This window comes from Impatiens glandulifera, chromosome 5, assembly GCF_907164915.1.
Source record: "Impatiens glandulifera chromosome 5, dImpGla2.1, whole genome shotgun sequence".
Taxonomy (NCBI): domain Eukaryota; kingdom Viridiplantae; phylum Streptophyta; class Magnoliopsida; order Ericales; family Balsaminaceae; genus Impatiens; species Impatiens glandulifera.
This window is the reverse complement of record NC_061866.1, coordinates 17,296,750-17,313,684: the sequence shown is the minus strand read 5'-3', so window position 1 is coordinate 17,313,684 and position 16,935 is coordinate 17,296,750. Positions and strand designations below refer to the sequence as shown.

General features: G+C 29.8%; 1 protein-coding gene across 1 annotated transcript; it reads left to right on the top strand.

Annotated features, from left to right (window-relative positions):
• The first annotated feature begins 7,310 nt into the window (after positions 1–7,310).
• LOC124938176 (probable WRKY transcription factor 20) lies at positions 7,311–15,904 on the top strand. Its single transcript, XM_047478566.1, has 6 exons — positions 7,311–7,756; positions 8,337–8,531; positions 12,924–13,461; positions 13,732–13,846; positions 14,570–14,728; positions 15,239–15,904. Exons 1-6 carry the CDS (start codon positions 7,472–7,474, stop codon positions 15,714–15,716), a joined length of 1,770 nt encoding a protein of 589 aa, XP_047334522.1. The 5' UTR covers positions 7,311–7,471; the 3' UTR covers positions 15,717–15,904.
• The last annotated feature ends 1,031 nt before the right edge of the window (positions 15,905–16,935 follow it).

Sequence of the window (16,935 nt, the reverse complement as noted above, 5' to 3'; positions counted from 1 at the left end):
AAAATCCTAAAGCATGGACTGTAATTTGATATTGTTTTGTTTTTAACTTTGTGCCACTTATTTGAGTCATAAAAGTAGTACTCATTTTGACTGAATTATTGAGGCATTTTTTTGTTGTTTAGAAATATTACTTTTGAGAAGTATATTTACATTGTAAGGAATTGTACAGAAATTAGAAAATTTTAGTTTAAAGTTTGTTTTGATCAAAAACTAATTTTTAAGCATTCACAAGCTCCGGCTCAAGCCATGGTTAGTGTCAACTGACCTCCTCCCACTAGGAAGACTCCTACAAGCTCTGGCAAGGCAATCTTACAGTTACACGGTCTTGTTATGATTTTTACATTTCATCTCTTTATTATGATTTCACTTACATTTTAAATCCTCATCACTCTCATACAGATATATATATATATATATATATATATATATATATATAATTATAGATTTTTTTAAAATTATTTCATAATTTTATCATAATGTTTCTAACTAAAAGAGAATTAAAAAAAACAAGATAAATAATGTTTTTCTCTTCATTATATATTTTCTGTCATTATATACAATATATATATATATATATAATATAATAAATAAATATGGATGTGAAAATTTTACAAAATAAATATATATATATCTGAGAGGGAATCCATTAACTGAAAAAGTTAAATAATTTCTCTTTGATTTTTTTTTTTTTCATCAAATTCTTTTCTCTTATCCTTCTGATCTCTCCTCCAAATTTTTTTCCTCAATCTTTACTCTTAATTATTAATTAAATTAGATAAGTTAAATATTTTATACTATTCTCATTAATTAAAATATTATATTTTATACTTACAAAATGATGGTGTTTGGAATTGAAATGATAGTTATCTTTTATTTTAATAAATTTATATATATAGAATATCATCCTAACTTATATAAAAAAACTTTATATGTATATATATTTTCTTTTTATTTGTGTTTTTTTATTATAAATAACAATTTATATAATAATTCTTTTATTTATAATTTATTTTATTAACTCTCATATTTAATGTACATAAAATATATAACTTATCTTCTTATTTGTTATATATATATATATAATTTTATCTCGACATATATATTAAAATAAATCCTTCACCTATTTTTATTATAAATAAAAATTTATATAATATATAATAAACTTTTTATTTATAAATTCTTTATTAACTAGCCATATATAAAAACATATAACTTATTTTATTATTTTTTATATATTGAAGTATAAATATATATATATAAAAACATATAACTTATTTTATTATAAATAAAAAGTTTATTATATATTATATAAATTTTTATTTATAATAAAAATAGGTGAAGGATATATTTAATATATATATATATATATATATTTATATATCAATATATAAAAAATAATAAAATAAGTTATATGTTTATATATATATATATTTATATATATATATTTATATATCAATATATAAAAAATAATAAAATAAGTTATATGTTTTTATATATATATATTTATATATCAATATATAAAAAATAATAAAATAAGTTATATGTTTTTAAGTATGGCTAGTTAATAAAGAATTTATAAATAAAAAGTTTATTATATATTATATAAATTTTTATTTATAATAAAAATAGGTGAAGGATATATTTAAATATATATGTCGAGATAAAATTATATATATATATAACAAATAAGAAGATAAGTTATATATTTAATATATATATATATATATATATATATATAAACAAAAATTACATATTTTATTATTTTTTTTCTTTTTTTAATTATTTTTATTTATATATATAGTATTTCTTTGTAAATTATTTTTTTCCATATTAATTTGTATATTATATATATATATATATATATATATATATATATATATATATATATATATATATATATATATATATATTAATGAAGAGATGATTTATATATCCTCTTTTCTATTTTTTTATTATGTAAAATATGGTAAAATATAAAATAATTTATAAAAAATTTAAAAAATATATAAAAATATATATATATATATATTATAAAGTGATATATTGAGAAATAAATGATAATATATATATATATAATTATTTTTAATTAAATAGTACTAGAATAATTACTCTCATACTCTAGTGATATATATATATAATTTTATTATTATTATATATATATATATTTGATTTTATTCCATCATATATATATATTATTTTTCTACTTATTTCTATTATGAATAAAATTTATATAATATATAATAAGCTTTTTATTTATATGTTTCTTTATTAACTTATTATAAACAAAACATTCAAATATATGAGAATTGATTGGGCAATGAAAATTTGAGATGGAATTAAGTACGTAACGTAATTCACATAAAAAATAATATTATTTTTCTCTTCTCATATTTTATCATTTTTCACTCTTAGTGATATGGTGACACTTAATTCTTTCTCACAAATTATATATATATATAACTTATCATTTTAATTTTTATATATTTATATTTTCAGTTTATCATTAATATTTATATATACACAAACAAAATAAACAAAAGTACTATATATTATTTTCTTTTTTAATTATTTTTATTGGTATATATATATAATAATTTTAAAAAAATTATTTAACTATATATATATAATATATAATTTCTTTTATAATTTTCTTTTCATATTCATTTATATATATATATATATATATATATATATATATATATATATATATATATATATATATATATATATTAATGAAGATATAACTTATATATCTTATTTTAATTTTTTTTTTAAATATGGTAAATATAAAATAATTTCTAAAAGTTTCAAAATATATATAAAAAAATAAATTATATATATATATATAAAAGTATATTTTTATTTATCCATAAATATATCATAAAGATTAATAATTTGTAGTGTATTGTTTAATTTTAGATATAATGATAAAAAAATAATTATTTATTTTTATCTTAAATATATATATATATATATATAAATGATATATATATATATATAAATGATATATATATAAATGATATATATATTGTTTTTTTTATTATAATTATTCACCAACCAAATATTATAATAAGTATGAATTAAATAAAAAAAATATTTATTCCAAAATAATATGATTATTTAAAAGTAATTATTTAAGATGATTTTGAGTAGGTAAAATATATTTTGATAAAATAAAATTATAACTTAAAATAAATTTTATTTTAGTATTTTGATAAATTAATTAAATAATTAACTACCATAATGACTTCGTTGCAATGTTAATAAATTTTACATTTTTTTTTTATTTTTGTTGCCAACAATTTCAGTATTAATGTCATTAATCTCATCTAAGTAAAACATTAAAAATAAACAATCTCAGTTTTAATGTAAATTTTAAAATTAATTACTTAAATTTTTTTATCATATCTGACCAATTAAATATAAAATATAAAATATACAAAATTAAAATATACAATATTCGCTTCTTCGTCATCATCACATATTAAACCAACAATATACATTGTTTTCCCAATTTTGCACCAAAACCATCTCATATCATAATCATAACATTTTATCAACACTTCAAAAAATCACCACAATCAAAATAATCTCTAATCTCATAATCTCACACTTTCATACTTCAATCATATACACATCTCAATTCATATATTCTTATATTTTTAACCATCAATATCATTTTAGAGAACCACGAAAACTTTATCATTTTATCATGTCATAAACTTTCTAGATCTCAATATTGACATTGCATTTTACCTTGATTGACATTGCATTTTACCTATTTCTTTGTGTAGTCATTAACTCATTTGAAACAAGAGAGACATATCATATACATTTTCTATTAAGAAAGACAAATTTCTTTTTATTAGGAATCAAATCAATTACACCATTTATTTTCTTAGTCATGATAAATCGATTAGGAGAAATTATTTGAAGTTGTAAATCATCCATTTTGCTCTTATCTAAAAGAATAATGTTAAATACTTTACACATTATTATCGGCATTTTAATCCCTTACTGCGACCTCTTTTAATCTAATTCGACAAACCAACCACTAATCACAATTCATCTATCATATCGTGATCTCACACACCTCTTATATCTCCTACCAATCCAACCACCAAGTTCAAATCGACCTATCATCTCGTGACCTCAAAATTTTTCACACACCTCTTATCCCCCTCGACAAATCAACCTCCAATTTTAATCGACCCAACAATTCCCACATGTAACCTAATCGGTCAAAATAATCATCTTTAACATTATACATTTAATTTTTCACACACCTCTTATCCCCCTCGACAAATCAACCTCCAATTTTAATCGACCCAACAATTCCCACATGTAACCTAATCGGTCAAAATAATCATCTTTAACATTATACATTTTTACTATCACTTTGTCCCACAAATCTCATGTTGGTTAACCAACAATCTCATTTTATATTTATCTATCAATCTCAATCATAATCTCATGATTTTAATTTCACTTTAACCACCATTGTTTTTTCATAAAAGTTGCGCATAATTGGTTTTGAACCATTGGTTTTGTTTTTATTTTGTATTATGAATACTTTAACCTAGACAACTTAAGATTGTTGATTTATATTTAAAACTTTGTGTATGCACATATACTTTATATACAACTTCTTATATTATTAACTATTCAAATATATATATCGTTATTATTATTTTTTAAATATCTAATAAATACTTATTATTTTAATATATTTTAATTAAAATTTTAATTTTAAAATTTTAATTTTAAAATTTATTAATTATTCAAGTTGATTATATACATTAATATTTATATATATATATATATGAATGAATTATTATTATACTATTAATGCTGATTTTTTAATATATTATTTTAAATAAATTTTGAAATATTAATTTCATATAGTTATATTTATTCTTTAAGGTTATTATATATTTTATTTATTAAATAGAGTAGAAATAAAAAAAAGTTTATCAGTTTTCTGATTAAATCGATTCACGGTTTGACCCATGCGGACTGTACCAATTTCTACTCACGTCAATATCTAAATATCTAAATTAACTCGATAATTTAAATGTTAAACTTTTATTGTTATAATGCAAGTTCGAGATTTATGTATCAAAATTAATTTTTTTTTTAATTTAATTATTTGAATTTAATGAGCGAATCAACCCACAACCAAATTCAAATATTCATTTACTCTCACATACATATTTAAATTAAACACAACTCTTGACCCGACTTAAATATATTATATTATATTATATATATATATATATATATATAAGAGGTGAGTGAAATTATATTTTTTAAATAAGTTATAAAGTTATTTAAATGAAAAATGTTTTTCAAAGTATGAATTGTAGTTATATATTTGAATGTATTTTTTATAGGGTGTGTTTGATAACTTTGGAATTGACGTTAGAATTGGAATTTAAAGTTCCAATTCCAATTCCAATTCTTAAGTTTGGTAGACCATTTAATATTAAGAATTAAAACTGAAATTAAAATTTCGATGGAATTCAATCAAGTGTAATTTTAGAGTTCTCAATTTTACTCTTTTTAGGCCAGAATTGTAATTTGAATTTATTTTATGTCTTTTTAAATAAAATAATTTATCATTTAAAACACGATTAAAGGTTTTAATTAATTATTTATTTTAAAATTTAGGATGTTAGAATATCGAATCAATGTATTTGTTTTTTTAATTTAGTAAGTTAACATGTTAAACTAATATATATATATATATATATATATATATATATATATATATATATATATATATATATATATTAATTTAAGAATTTAATATGTTCCATCGATATTTTAAATTGGAAAAAGTACTTGTACAACTAGCTCATTTAAACGTATGTACTAATAAAAGATCATTTAAACGTACGTACTATCAAAAATTGGCTCATTTAGCCTCTTCTAGTAACCATAGTTAACTTTTATTTTTAAATTTATATATTTATTAATTAAATATTAATATATTTTCTCTCTCTTCCCTTTTCATTTATTATTTCATTTATTACTAATAAATAAACCCTTTATTTTCTTTTTATAGTTTTTTATTATTTATATATGAGTATTTATGATTGATTATTTTAATTTTATTTTATATATACGAGCATTCATCGTTAATTATTTTAACTCTATATTTCTTTTTATTTTTTATATATATTTTTTTATATTCACGTTAATTATTTTAAAATTGTTTAATCCCAATAATTGAATATAACAATGAAAATTTTTTCAACAATAAAAATCCTACAACACAAAAATAAATTAATTAAAAATTAAGAATTGGATAATAATAAAAACCGCATTCATCAAACACCAAAAGAGTAATAATCAAATATTAGATAAAACAATTCATTTACTACTAATATAAATCGTGAATAAAAATTAAATAAAAAAATTATTAATTTCATTTTTATTTATACTAAACTAAATAAGAAAAAACTTTTTTTCATTTTTATTATATTAAATTAAACAAGAAAAAACCTTTCAAAAAATTATTACAGTAAAACATAAAATTCATAAATAAAGTTGTTAAATTTCTTTTTAAAAATAAGAATTTAAAAAATATAAAAAATAAAAACTAATAAAAAAATGAAATATAAAAGAGAAATTAATATTAAAATAATAAAACATTTAAAAATAAAATAAATTACCTAGTTTAATTAATGAAAAAGAAGGAGAGAGAAAATATATTAATATTTAATTAATAAATATATAAATTACAAATAAAAGTTAACCATGGTTATTAAAAGAGGCTAAATGAGCCAATTTTTGATAGTACATATGTTTAAATGACATTTTATTAGTATATACGTCTAAGTGAGCTAGTTGTACAAGTACATACGTTTAAGTGAGCTTTTTTTTTCCTTTTAAATTTAAGGAGTTAAAATCTGTACAATTTTTTTTAACATTATAAAGTTAACCCTTATTGAACTGATATTTTTTTTTTTTTAATGAAAATTAAAACTTAAAGAAATTCTTAAACATTGAGATATCATAATTAGTTGTGTCAAACAAATATTTTAATAAAATAAATAATATATATTAAAATTATTTTTATTATATTCTATTTTACAAATATATGAAATCTGATTCAATTATAATTTTATAATTTTTCTAACCTAAATAATGTTAATTTTAATTTTAATTTTAATTTTAATTTTAATTTTAATTACACCATCCAAAAATGTACCCTTAACAAATTTTTTTAAATAATAATGCCTATTTTTTCAACACTATAATTCCAAACAGATCTAAGAAGTAACATGGAATCAAGTCAACTTTTCTACTTCTCTCGGCTCTCCCTCTAGTCTCTCTCTTGAGTCTCTGACATACTACAAAACCACACAAATTCAGACAGAGAGCGCAAACGTCAAATGCCCAAACGAATTCCTCATTTACCTACGACGATATTCAGCTCCGTCTCATTCTCACCCCCCTCTTGTTAATGGAGGATTTCATTTCCCAGCATCATCCCGTGAGCTCACTCTCTCCTTCTGAGCTCCTTCTTCGCAGCTCAACTGCAGATGGCCGTTCAATTCATGGTCCTCACAACTCAATGACCTCCAATTTCGACGCTACCGACCATTCATCAGCTGGATCGATCTCCGCCAGATACAAGCTCATGTCGCCGGCGAAGCTCCCGATTTCTCGGTCCCCTTGCCTCATGATCCCACCTGGTCTTAGTCCGAGTTCGTTTCTTGAATCCCCTGTTTTGCTCTCCAATATCAAGGTCACTTTCTCTTTCTCTCTTTATCTAATTCTAGATCGGACGATTGCATTTTCCTTAATCTGTTGTTGATTGCGGATGAGATAACATACATGGAAATTATTAAAAAAAGTCATGAACTTATTTATTCTAGAAGCAATTTGAACAAAAAAGGGGGAAAAGTGATGATTGAAGAAGAATCAGCCGACAGCCGCTAATTGAGTTGAATTTATAATCTTCCTTAATTTAATCGACCACATAGACACATAGTGGTTTATTGGGGAATCTTTTTTTTGGGGCCACTCACAATTTGTTTAAATTTGATGCTTAATGGCTCAAATATGAACATTTTGATTCTTATGCTCTCTTATAGTAGTTTGAAGTTTTGATTGTTTATGAACTTCAATGTTGTTTTTTCACAGCATGAAACTTTATTTTTTTCCATCTTGGTGTTGTAGCTTTCCATTTGAAACTGTCAACTTGATTGCTTAAACACGATGACATTTTACTGATGGGGTCTTTATTCGTTTTCCCATGATCGATCAAGCCCATCAGCATTAGGTGTTGGTTTTCCCTTTTTTATTTTCTCCTTATAATTTTGCAGGTAGAGCCTTCTCCAACTACAGGTTCTTTTTTCAATCCTCAATTCATGCATTTCTCCAGTGGTGCCTCTGGTTTATCATTAGTTTCAAATACCTCAGACTGCAATCCTGTCAGTGAAAGAGAAGTCAGCCATTTTCGGTTTATGCCCCCTGCTCAGAGTAATCAACATATCGGATTATCATCTGCTTCTCCTTTGGTAATTCACTGATTAACCATTAATGTCTTCTATTTTCTTTTCCCAAGTGGTACCAACTCATATTCTTCTAGATTTCATGATGACTGTACATAGAATTCTGTTTAGGTTACTATTTGCTTCTATGCAGTGTCAAAATATCTCATTTAGCCTTTTAGAAAAGGAATATTGAGAACACTATCTCATATACCTGATTAATCCATGGTAAAATCTGAGTACTGTTGTTTTTTCCTGTTTTAGTTTGGCGTGTGACATGTGAGCGGTCTTGCTCTTCTAGCTTCTGTAGGGGATTATTTGACATATGGAATGAGTTAAGAATATGTTTTCTTCTAAATCAACTTTTAAATAGTCAAGTTCTATATGTAGCAGAATCTTGAACCAGTGGAGCTGTACTGGAGAATGAAATTCTGTCTCTGATTTGTTGTTATTTTTTCCTAATTCTCAATGTCATATGATAGTTACTGGATAGGGACTATGCAACATCTGATTTAAACCTTCTTATAGAAACTAGACTAAGGTGTTTGATAACATAATGATGCAGCGTGCGTGGCTAGGATGAACCTTTATCAAGATTCGTTGATTCTTACGAATACCGAAAGTCGATAGATATTGAGGAAACCTCGTTTTCTGATTAATAATCTTCCCCTAACAAAGTGTTTTAAGATCCTTTAAATACTCAAACCCTAGCTTGCAAAAGAAATAAACAACTTTTAATAAATTGCAAAAAACACCCGAAACTAATAAAAAATGCGATTTTGAGCCCCTAAACGTTTCCGCCCGAAAAACACTAGGCAATCGTCGAAATCTGACACTTGCGAGATATTTTCGGATGCTGCAACTTTCGCATAAACGCCTCTTCGACTCGCACCGCATCATTCCCCCCAGGGTAGAAAAGATTCGTCCTCGAATCTGGAACCGCATCATCCTCATCAGAAGAAGACTCACCCACAAAAGGAACAAGATGCTTCACATTGAACACATCAGAGGTACGCACATGGCTGGGAAGGCGTAAACGATAAGCATTGGGGTTGATCTTCTCCACAATCTCAACAGGACCAATCTTCTTAGCAGCAAGCTTGCTATATTCATGAGCTGGAAAACGATCCTTAGTCAGAATAGCCCACACAAAGTCACCAACTTCAAAATCAACAGCACGCCTTCTCGAATCAGCCTTCTCCTTGTACTTGGCAGTAGCAGCAACCAAGCGGTCATGAGTGGTCTGATGAACCTGAGTCAACTGACCAACAAAATCCGCAGCAGTGGAATGAGGACGCACCTTGCTGGGCAGCGCTAACAAATCAAGAGGAGCACGCGGAGACAGCCCGTAAATCACATGGAAATGACTGAAACCAGTGGAGCGATTAACAGCATGATTGTGAGCAAACTCGGCCTGAGGCAGCTTCAGATCCCAAGCCTTAGGATGATCCCCAACTAAACTGCGCAGAAGGTTCCCCAAAGACCTATTAACAACTTCAGTTTGGCCATCAGTTTGCGGGTGATAGGCACTGCTAAAATTCAGCTGAGTATTAACCAAACGCCAAAGACTCCTCCAAAAGTGACTCACAAAGCGAGTGTCCCGATCAGAAGCACCACCCAACTGATCCAACAAGTCATCCAACCGGGGAATAGGAAACCGATAACGCACTGTAATCTTGTTGATAGCACGACTATCAATGCACATACGCCAAGACCCATCCTTTTTTGGGGTAAGAAGGGCCGGGACAGCACAGGGACTAAGGCTCTCTCGAATGTGTCCCTTAGCCAGCAAGTCCTCCACCAGTCTACACAACTCTTCATGTTCTTTGGGACTCATGCGGTAATGAGGACGGTTGGGTAGGGCAGCACCTGGAACCAAGTCAATGTGATGATGGATATCACGCAAAGGAGGCAAGGCACAAGGCAGATTCTCAGGAAAAACATCTGCAAACTCCTGTAACAGCGGCTGCACTGGAATAGGCACCTCAGAACTAGCACCACAGGTAATCAGCGAACAAAATAGAGCAAACACCATGCCCGATTCGACCATGGCGGTCTGAAAAGGACCCCGAGACAACAAGGTAGCAGGGGGGGACGCATGATGAGTGGGGGCAGCACCTTTCTTGGGCTGATTTGGCATCAACACAATCTTGGTACCATGAAATAAGAACGTGTAGGTATTAGCACGCCCATCATGTATAACAGAATGATCAAACTGCCAAGGGCGACCAAGTAAAAGGTGACAAGCATCCATAGGAACTTGACTCAGCCAGGACAGGCGATAAGGCTTGGGATGAGGTTCAGTGGACAGACCCAGCTTCGAAACTGCAACCTCAGAAATCACATTCTCACAACTCCCAGCATCAATGATGAAGGTGCAAACTTTGCCACCGATGGTACAAGTGGAATGGAACAGATTATTGCGTAACCACTCGTTGTCAGGAGCACGAGGGGTTAAACATGATCGACGAATCACCAAAAGGGGGCCAACATCACCAGAAACATACTCCTCCGCTGCCTCATCATCATAAACATCATACACTGGGGCTGAATCTGAAGGAAGAGCAGAGTCAGGATCATCCACCTCAGTAAAAAGACCACGATTGGTGGACTTTGGGTTGCGACACTCTGCTTGGCGATGGCCAACTTCACCACAATTGAAACAACGCAAGCCACCGGGACGTCCCTGCGGGGGGGCTGTAGTGCCGCGAGGGGGGGCTGGGGTGGGATGGGCCGGCTGGGAAGAAGAACCAATGCCACTAGTGGGGACAACCTGTTTTCCAAAGCTGCCCGAACCGCGCCTGGCTAACTGTTTCTCAGCCTGTGAAGCACGCTGATGTGCCTCAGAAACAGTCAAGGGATCAAACATATTCAAAATATCCTGCAACTGAAGGCGAAGGCCACCAATATAGCGAGAAACCAACTGGAGAGGGGACTCAGACAGGTCAACACGAGCCACAAAGGTGTAAAACTCAGTGGAATAGTCATCCACGGAACGAGAACCCTGACGAAGATTCTGGAACCGCTGGTACAGGTTACGTTCGTAATTATATGGTAGAAACGCAGCCCTAATATGCTTCCTGAATTTGTCCCAATTCGTGAGCTTTGCCTTACCATGACGAACACGTGTCTGTTTCAACTGCTGCCACCATGCTTGTGCACGACCATGTAAGCGGATCGTAACAAGGGGTACACGACGATCTGCAGGAACTTCCTTGAAATCCAGAATCTCTTCAACCTGAGAAAGCCAATCAATAAACTCTTCCGGTGATAGACTACCATCGAACTTAGGGATGTCCACCCTGAAAGCCTGCTCCCAGCGATGATTGGGGCGTTCAGGGGATCGATTCCGAAGACCACCGAGAGGGTTTTCATCTGTCATCGTAACATCATCTTCAGGGTGGTGCATGTGCATAGATGCATCCATCCGTTGCGTCAACCATTCAACCTGCCGCCTCAAATCGTCGTTATCACGGCGAAACTCAGCGTTTTCACGTCGCAACTCAGCAAGGTCACCATCATCAGCACCAGGGGTAGGGTTGCGCGGCTGTCTTCGGGGCGGCATACCTCAGGGTCGACTGGAAACTGATACCAACTGATGCAGCGTGCGTGGCTAGGATGAACCTTTATCAAGATTCGTTGATTCTTACGAATACCGAAAGTCGATAGATATTGAGGAAACCTCGTTTTCTGATTAATAATCTTCCCCTAACAAAGTGTTTTAAGATCCTTTAAATACTCAAACCCTAGCTTGCAAAAGAAATAAACAACTTTTAATAAATTGCAAAAAACACCCGAAACTAATAAAAAATGCGATTTTGAGCCCCTAAACGTTTCCGCCCGAAAAACACTAGGCAATCGTCGAAATCTGACACTTGCGAGATATTTTCGGATGCTGCAACTTTCGCATAAACGCCTCTTCGACTCGCACCGCATCACATAATTTATCACTTAATCCAAATTATTTATGTGCTTATTTGAGTTAAGTTAATTTGATAGTTGTTACTTAAAATCACTTAATTATTTTGATTCAGCCCAAATTAAGTTAAAAAATCAAATTAAACTATTGCTTAATTCGGTAATCTAAGAAGAGCATTGAAAAAACAACTTTAATCTTGGAATTAATCAACTTAGGTCATTATAAGGGGTAAAATAGTGTTCAAGTATTTCCAACATTTCATACTAACTACTCTAAATTGGGAATTTAGATATTTTCATTTGGTTTATTCATCATTATCATATATTTAACTCATTTGGTATTTAAAAATTCTCAGCACTTAATTTTCAGTTTTTATTTTTTGAATGTTGGAAGCTAGCGCTTTGACCTCCACTCTTAAGTCCTCAATTTTCACTTTTATTGAACACTTCTTACTGCTGATTTTCTGGCATCCCTTGGATAATTGTTGTATTATTGTGAAGTTACCCACAGAAGTAAACCACCAGGAAAGTGAAGTACGTGGACAAGATCAAGCGCATCCTCAGTCTCAGTCTCAGTCATCTGCACAACTTTCCTCCATCAAAACTGAGATGGAAGCCTTGCATAGAGATCCTGTTCCAATATTTGCTGAAAGATCCAGTGTATCTGCTGCTGTTGATTCTGATGAACTGAACCAGGGAATGGTAACAAATCCTGGAGGCCAGTTGTCGCAATCCGATCAAAATGATGCTGGAATTTCCGTTGCTGATAAATCATCTGATGATGGATATAACTGGCGTAAATATGGCCAGAAACTCGTGAAAGGATGTGAGTTTCCAAGAAGCTACTATAAATGTACACATCCAAATTGTGAGGTCAAGAAGATCTTTGAAAGAACTCCTGAAGGACAGATAAAAGAGATCGTATACAAGGGTACCCATGATCACCCTAAACCTCCCCCAACTCGTAGATTTGGTTCTGGTTCCATTGTTTCCATGCCAGACAAAAATGAAACTAGTTTGTCTTCAACCATACGAGAAGGTACGCGAGAAACATTATTGCTTCTAGAACAAAAAGAATGCAGATTCTTACAAGTGGGAATGTTTTGTTTACTTTCTCTTTTTATGAATAAAACGGACATGACCAAAATCCCACATTCTTTACGCTTCTCAAGAAAGAAACTGGATGCTATTCAAGTATTATGAGAAATAAACGCGAGTATAGAATAGTTTTGCACTAATACAACTCATTCTTAGTATTTTATTGAAGACAAGAATACCACATTTGTGAATGCCCATATGTCTCATGCAGCCGAGTCAAACGGTAATCCTGAGCTATCGCCAGATGGAGCAAATGATTACAGTCTGGAGGGTGTCCAATATAACAACGATGAATTTGATGATGATGATCCATTTTCTAAGCGAAGGTATTGTAGTAACTAAACACATGATAAATTGATATTTTGGAAAAACAAAAACAGTGTTTGACAAAAAAAAAAAAAAAAAGCATTATTGGTGTAAATGACTAAAACATCTTTTGTATTTAATACTTCACTTTTAGAACGCTAGGTTCCGCAACTCATTCGGAGTGCGACTATTCCCCGCATTAAGGACATAACCCGCAAACACACTTAACCAATTAACCAGACGCTGGCTCAAACCCAGGACCAAAAAATATTTGAAATAATCTGATATTTTGGAAAGAACAAAAACACCTTGTTTGACCAAAAAAATAAAGCATTATTGGATTAAACGACTAAAACATCCTTTATATTTAATACCTTTCAACAAAAATTTTACATAATAAAATATTTAGAACGTTGGTTCCACAACTCTTTCGGAGTGCGACTAATCCCCGCGGGTTAAGCACATAGCCCGTAAACACACTCAACTAATTTAACCAGGTGACACATCTGACGGGCTTGAAATCAGAGAGACAGGGGATATCCACCTCTTTTTGCTGCTAGGCTAGAAGAGGGGATGTATTTAATACTTTTAAATGTAATAAAAAAGATAAAGTGGGGTATTTAGTTGATGGTGTGAATGATTTGAGTGAAGTGATGGATGCTTATTTGGATTAATTTCATCCAACAAGGCGTGTGACAGAGAATACATTTTACCAATATCTATGTTGTTTGGATGTTGTGCAGAAAGATGGAAGTTGGCAGTTTTGACGTCACACCAGTGGTTAAGCCTATACGTGAACCACGAGTTGTTGTGCAAACTATAAGCGAGGTTGACATACTGGATGATGGGTATCGATGGCGTAAATATGGGCAGAAAGTAGTAAGAGGCAATCCTAATCCAAGGTATTATTATCCAACTAATGCCCTTTTACCCAAATAACCCCATTGACCCACTTTTTTTCAATAACCTATATTGAAAAGATTATTTGGAAAATATTCTACTAGTTACAAAATAACTGAAACCGAACAAGCCCTAATGTTTTTTTAAAAAGAAATTATATTATGCACACTGATTAAGATGAAAAATATTTGACTGATGATTGGATTATGTTTGGTTTAGTATCTATGAGGTTGATGATAATGCCTCACAGAACCACTACTAGGGGTTGTTTCCTAATCGAATTATTTGAAAATAATATTTTTTGGTTATAGTCAATAATATTGTTATTTTGATTGATGTATAATAAATAAAAGAAGGGTATTTTGGTATTCAATTGATAATTGATGAGATAATAATTTGATCATTGGAATGGTGGATTTGATAGTTGGATTTAATCAAAATAATCATGAATTTTTAAAAATGGTTTAGAGATTCTTTTCAAGTTGTATAAAACTCATTTGGTGTTTCTCCAGGAGTTATTACAAGTGCACAAATGCAGGGTGCCCTGTGAGAAAACATGTAGAGAGGGCATCCCATGACCCTAAAGCAGTTATAACTACATATGAAGGGAAACACAACCATGATGTTCCCACTGCAAAGAACAGTAGTCGTGATTCCACAGGATTTATGTCTTCCAATATTGTACCTAGAATAAGGTCCGAGGAAAACGATGCAGTCAGCTTAGGTCTTGGGGTTGGGATTAGAACAGAAGATAGGTCACACGAACAACAACATGCACTTACTCATGTTGAATCTTACAGAACCCAACAACCCAACAACCGCCAATCAAATTTTGATTTAGTACAAATAACCCCTGTCCCAGCTTACTATGATGTGGTAAACAATGGAGGCCAGTATGGATCTAGACAAAACATTCAGAATACTCCACAAGTGATCAATGGATCTAGTTCGTATCCTCAGAGCTTAGAAAGAATTATTTCGGGCCCTTAATTATCGAAAATCTGTACAAAAATGTTGTAATACAGGAGAGAGTAAAATGTAATTCAGTTAATGCTTGTGATTTCTTGAATAATATGTGTTACTAATGGAAATAGTTATGAAACACAACCCAACTGTATGACACAAAAAAGAAAAGACTCTTTTAGTGTTATGGAACAGATTCCTTATATTCAAGTCAACCTCCATTCCATATTCTTGCATGTGAAAAGTCTGTCCAAAAGCTTCATCTTTAGATTCTTATTAAATAGACAAAACCAGTTGTAGATATTCTATATATGTTCATAATAGTCAGTTGGGACTTTCATACTAGCCCAAGAAATCCAAATTAATTATTGTGTTGAAATTTAAGGGAAATCAAATTGTTATTATTTGATTGGATAAAAGAAAACAAATCATTCGGCCTTTTGTAATGTAATATTTCTAAAATTTTAATTATATTTAAAAATTATAAATAGTGGATTTTTCACATTTGACATGAAAATTGTGGTTAGACTTTTAAATATTATAAAAAAGTGGATTTTTCACATTTGACATGAAAATTGTGGATAGACTTTGAAAATGTGTTCAAGTTAATTATTTATTTTTATTTGAATTTATACAGAGGGTAACTAGCAAAAACCTCACCATCCTTCCCTCTTAACCTAGTTTTAGTTTGAATCGAACTTGAAATTGTTAGTTTTTTAAGTAAGTAATTTATAGTGCACTAAAATTTTATAGATAAACCAATATTGATCAAATAATTTTTTTTAAAATTTTGTATACTTAAAATCAAAATTACCTTAACCTTATATTGTGTCTAATTCTAAGATAAGAGCAAATGAGGTACCCAAACATCGAATTTTGTGACGGTAGAGTAGTCCGAATCTTATGTGTCATACTTCTATGTGACTATTTAAAGATTTTGTCTTGAAAAGTTAATATAAGTCTAGTAACGCTTATTCTATAATACTTTTACACATTTGGACTAACTTCTAATACACGTCTACACAAAATCTTGATATCAAGGTTTGTTAGGAATTGATTCAAATGTGCAAAATAATATAGAAAGAGGCAAAGTTTGAGCATTGATGTGTGAAGCGATTTACACGAGAACGTTGTACACAATAGCCGATGTACAACGCTCTTATGTAAAGCACGCTTCACAGAATATCTGTTGTAGAACACATGAACAACTTATCAAAGAGAAGCCACCATGATCCACAATGAAGTA